We start from the raw sequence: 5,728 nt of genomic DNA, 5'->3' as shown, positions 1-5,728 counted from the left end.
TATGCTTCCTTTTCTCTTCCAGTCCTAAAACAATAGACTAAGATAACAAATGGAATTTTGCAGGCTTTGGTTAGAGGCCTGTATCTTCAAAAGAGACCTAGGAAGGAAGACTTAAATGACTTCCCACGTAAGAAAGCATATCACCCACTGAGATTTGTCTTTCTTGTTGGCACCTATCTACAAAAGAAATGGGAGGCTAAAATCAGCTTCAACTTGTGCAAATTAAAAGTAACCTTCAGGCTAATGGGTTTTCAACACCACTTCTTACTGAGCAAAACATTTGTGTCCCATAAAATTAAATTACCTCCTCAAAACTGACTTCTCTAACAAATTACAACATTGAATTTTTTAAAGTAAAATTGTAATTCCTACAAAACAATTCCCCACTCCCTGAGGTAACCTTCCTATTACTGTTAGAATTGATTCCATTTTTAATGGAGTTTTGCATCTGGTTCTGGGGTGCAAAACCAAAAACAGGAGAAGAAAAACTAAAAACTGTCAAATAAATGGCAGCAAAATTAAAGGCCTGAAAAGTCAGCCAAATCTTTGAGATCACTGGAACTCCACGTTAGAGAAATAAATGCTTTACCATGTCACCAAACACTAAATTCAAGGAATATGGTAGGGTCCCTACCTTGAAGAAGGTGACCAGCTATCTTCAATTTCTTTGGAGCAGTGATCAGATGGAAGTAATGAAAAAAATTAAGCACTGTAATGACTTTCTAAGGTGGTGACTTTTGCATTAACTCTATCAATCACTAAAAAGTGACTATATTTTCACCAATTGAAGAAGTTTTAATATGGTCCTATTATGTCCTATATAATGGGGTCCTATATAATGGGGTTGCAAGTCATAAACGTATTGTTGCATGCATTCTTTGTACTGAGAACTAAACTAGCCCCTTCAGAAGTGAAAATATCAAGGGAAACAGTAAAACCCACTTGAAAAGATGGGCCATACAAGACTAGAGACGACTCAAAAACACAGGTTGACAGTACAAATTGTATAATTTGAACTATGAGACAATTTGAAGGCAAGGCACAGTTATAAGGTTATATAAAGCTAATGTGTTAAATTTGGTCTAAAAGACAATGGGCTAACATAAAGGAGAGGTTCATGATGAAATATTATCCTGGCAGCTGTGTACAAGATGGACTAACGTCAGGAGAAGCACAATATTAATACTAACACTAATAATATCAAACACAGACCACTACTAGGTGTCAAGGCTGATATAAGCATTTTCATATATATATTAACCTGTTAAATCCTCATAGCCATGTTTGAAGGCCAACACTGTTATTTCATTCAACAGATGAGGAAACTGAATCACTTAAATAATGTCTGATTTTTACAGGGAGTGTCCTGCATAGCAACCTCCATGCAGGTAAATATAAGCCAAGTACATTTCATTTTCAAAGCAGGAGTTGATCATCCAAAGAAGTCAAGAATACTCATGCTGCTATGTGATATTTCTTATTGTTTTTAAATGTTTTTGTTGTGGAACACTTCAAACATATACGAAAGTAGAAAGAATAGTACACTGACGGAACCCCTTCCATTCACATACCTAATCTAGATTCATCTACTATACCTTCACTCATTTCCTGTGCCCCTCCCTCATTATTTTGGAATAAATCACATATTTTACATCATTTCATCATCACTAAATTGTTAGGCATATATCTCTAAAAGATAAAGACATATTTTTCCTTCTAAACATGACCACTATACCACCATGATACTTTAGAATTTACAATGATTGCTTAGTATCAAACATCACTCAGTGGTTAAAGTTCTAATAATATATCTTACTTTAATACTTGTTGAAACTTGCAATGTGCTAGCATTAGGTACTTTGACATATATCATTTCATTTAAATTACTGCTACTTGAATTGCCTTTTCCCCACGTTCATTCCTACTAACTGGAACGACTGTCTCTTCAAGAGGATTCAGAGCCTCCGCAGCGGGCTGCTGTCGGCCTCCCTCCCGGCCTCCTGCTCCTCAGCGCGGTCCCCAGTCCTGTACTCGGCGGGAGGAGGCTCAGGCCCGGCGCCGCCTTCCGCTGGGATCTGTTCCCAGGCCCAGGGACTCCGGCCCCACCCCAGTTGCCTAGGTGACGAGGGGCCGCTTCTCTCGGCCGGCCGAGATCGCGGCGATGTCGCAGGGGACGACTCCCTGGGGGCCGACCCCAGCAGGGCCGACCCCGGCGGGAACAACGCCCGAATCGGAGGTACGCCGCCCCTTTCCCTTCCCGGTCCCAGTGCCGCTACCAGAGACCTCCGAGCTCTCATTCCCCGTCCGCGGAGTCAGCGGCCGAGCCAAATCCGGTCTCTGAAAAGGCGCCGCACGTCCGGCCCCGGCTGGTGAGCGGCCCGGGAGGGCGGCGGGGCTGGGAGCTGCGCTGGGGTCCCGGACACCCTCTGCTGCCCGGCGCCCCCCAGCCGTCCGCGGCGCGCCGTGCACGGTGCCAGCGGGTCTAAATGTATGAATTCTTCCATTGGACGGCTCTTGCCCAAACGCCCTCATAACCACGCGCTTCTACCGCAGGTTTTGTTTTTTGTTTTTTGGGTGTTTTTTTTGTTTGTTTTGTTTTGTTTTTTGTTTTTTGTTTTAATTCTAAGTAAAATAAGTGATCTCAGATTTTTAAATGGGCCAGTCTCTTTTTGAAATTGCTACTAATTCTGTAATGATTACAGTTGCGATTGCTCAAAAGATGTCATGAAATAATAGCTGTTTACTGGTGATGGACTGATTAATATTAGAAGGTTGGTGTTTCCATTATTTTGCCATTTTTTCTAAACAAATAAATACAGGTCAAAGGACACTGGCTGGAAAATCTTCTCTCGTTATGGCTTTAGTTGCTCATCAACTTGACTTTAAGGAATGTTATTTAATCTCCTTGGACACCAGCGGCCTCCTGTGTGACAAAAGGTTGATCTTTAGGCCCCTCCCGTCACCAACTCTCCATAATAAATGGGTTTTAAGTAACTTTACTCATAAACTTAATATCCTGAGATTTTAAGAACACATCTGCCGTGCCAGATATTACAAACAAAACATGTTTAAATCTTTGCACACAGAGTCTATTATTATTGTTCCTGGGAAGTTGTTTTTCTTCCATCAAGGCTCTAAAGGTGAAATAATCATGTCTTAATTAACATTGCTTGTCTTCATTATTCGTTGTTCTAAACAACATTCTTTGTGCAGAAGATAAGTGTTAGCTACAATTTTATAATGAGGAAACACAGAGAGCCAATAATTCCATGCCTTGCTCAGAGATATGTAAGCTGTTCCCAGCCGAGATTCCTACCAAAATCAAATGCAGACCGCTAAGGCATGCGGACTCTCATATGAGCCTTTTGAAATTAGCAGACATTAAAGTACATTTTAATGTGATAAACTGGTTACTAAGCCTATTACTCCCTTGTGATCGCTAATGTAAGTAATACAATTTCAAAAGTAGCACAGGAAATTTTCCAATTAAATTGTGTTATTTAAATATATACCAAGCTTAAGACAATGCACAATTGTCAGTGTACACATACACATGCTCACCCATGTAGATCATGTCCTTTCCAAAAAGACTGATCATTTGGGGTCTTAATGAATCTGGACTTTAAAAATTACATAATTTTTTAAAAGATGTAAAGAAGTGCTGTGCTTCGGGAGAAAATACATCATTTGATAATGGTTGAGTCAGATGAATGAGCTAGTTACAGGCCTTACATGATTATCTACCGTCTTAGGATTGTCAGCTTGCACATTTGTCAACTTCTTGGAGGGGCAGGTATTCTCATGACATGCAATTCAGGATGTGCTCAATCACTTAGTAACAAACAGAAGAAATCAAGTTGAAACAGAGAGTCAATTAGCAGTGCTCATTTACTAACATAACACACTAATTCGCTGCTTGGTGGAAACTCCATTTTCCATTTTAATGAAAGCAGAGTTCCTGTAGTTCATGGGGAATATAGTTGATCCACAGAGCTGTGTCATTCGTTAAAACAAGTCCTGCCTGCCACCCATTTGTGCTGGTTGGGGGTGTCGTATGTTAGCTAGAAAAGATGGCAAGATTCTCTCTTGTGGTCTGTTCCCAAGGCCACCACTTTTTAGGTAAATACTGAAAGGTTCTTCTCAGATCAGATTATTTACAGTGTTGATCCCCCAACAGCTAATCACTTATGGTGTCATTTCTAATAAATTCTGTATCCAAAATGACTTAGCCAATAGCCCATGTAGTCGACTGAGCCAAACAGTACTGAATTAGTTCCTTTCTTGCCAAGTGCATCAGAAAGAAAGCATAAGCTTTCAGTAGTCCCATGTTTCCCATTTGTTGTTTGTGGCCAATATCTAGAATAGAAGTAATTATCCCAATCACATAGTAGGCGCTCAGTAAATTATGACTAATTAAAATCATGGATGGTCTGAGGCATGCTAGGAAAGGTGGTTATCATAGATTAAAATCTACTCTATGAGTTACTGTGAACAAGCATATATGAGGTGCAGATCCAGAGAACTAATTTTTTCTGTGGCATTGAATAAGTCCTGCTTGCCAGCCTTCTGAATTCAACATCCCGAGTTCTTTAGTAATACTGGAGGAAATGCCTCCCTTTACATGGTAAAACTAAACTTTTGGCAGATAATCTGTATGAGTGCATAACAGAAAAAAATGACAAAAATCTGAAAATAAATGTTTGTTATGAATAGACCTGTAAGTGAAAGGAGTTTATAAATGTGCACTTGGAATTCAGTGATCAATCTTGTATTAATAAATTGTTCATATACTGACTTTCTTAATATCTTCAAAAATATCTAGGGAATAGAATCATAAGTAGTATACTTACAAGGAATATACTTCAACTTACATCAGAGACCTCAAAGAAAACACAAATGATTATTTCCCAATTGCTTCTTCTGAATAGTGTCTCTTGAAGTATGACCACATCACCCAATAGGTGACAATTAATGCATTCACGGCTTTATCAGGATAGGACACTTACATAATTTTGAGGGGAAAGATGATGTAACCTGTCTAGGAGATCATCAACATGTCCTGGAGCAGGCCATAGACAACTCTGTCTACATTGGGTGGTCCCTAAAGACTTTAGAAAACAGACCCCACTCCATCATTACAGAGAAAACTCAGGGCTCAATTGAGCAGCAAAAGTATCAGTTTCCTGCAACATCAGTGTCATTCAAGAAGTATTTCTTGAAATTATGAATAAGTCAATGTAAGTGAACACGTTGTGATCACATCGTACAGATCAACCTATGCAGGCTATGGGGAAAATGCCAAAAACGTCACTTAAAATATTGTTGAGAAAACAGTACTAATGGAACTCAAAATGTGAGTCCATGGTAGCTGTATTTATCAGACACTTAGAACCTGTAGCAAATTCTGGCTGCAGCATGGAGATATTGACGAACACTTAGGCTTGTCATTCTTACTGTCGATCTTTGGGTTTACTGTCTTATTTAAGAAGTCCGGCTCCTCCTCTCCCTTTTGTCTTCCTCCCTAGATGGCACAAATCATCTTCAAAATTTTTCTAATATTTAAAGTTGTATTTTACTATGAATTTGGTCTTTCGCAAGTCTAGAATATTTTTACATTTGAAATGAGGATCTAATTTTATTTCCTTCTAGAAGTGAATTACCGATTATGTCAGCTTCATTTACTAAACAAACTATCCTGTCTCTTCCTATTGAGAATAGACTGATTGTT

The 5,728-nt window shown here is 39.3% G+C and overlaps 1 protein-coding gene across 2 annotated transcripts in view; it reads left to right on the top strand.

Moving 5' to 3' along the window:
- Nucleotides 1-2,132: 2,132 nt before the first annotated feature.
- Nucleotides 2,133-5,728, top strand: part of LOC105545386 (chromosome unknown open reading frame, human C10orf107) — a 104,296-nt gene continuing 100,700 nt past the window's right edge. Inside the window, exon 1 of one of the 2 annotated variants that reach the window (XM_011988312.1) lies at nucleotides 2,133-2,236. In XM_011988312.1, the coding sequence (XP_011843702.1) occupies nucleotides 2,162-2,236 (75 nt within the window). In that variant the 5' untranslated portion in view covers nucleotides 2,133-2,161. Of the gene's footprint in view, nucleotides 2,370-5,728 lie in introns of both variants that reach the window. The other variant, XM_011988313.1, reaches the window with a different exon arrangement.

This window comes from Mandrillus leucophaeus, unplaced genomic scaffold, assembly GCF_000951045.1.
Source record: "Mandrillus leucophaeus isolate KB7577 unplaced genomic scaffold, Mleu.le_1.0 Scaffold327, whole genome shotgun sequence".
In the NCBI taxonomy this organism is placed as follows: Eukaryota; Metazoa; Chordata; class Mammalia; order Primates; family Cercopithecidae; genus Mandrillus; species Mandrillus leucophaeus.
The sequence above is the reverse complement of the archived record's forward strand: the minus strand, read 5'-3'. Positions and strand labels throughout refer to the sequence as shown.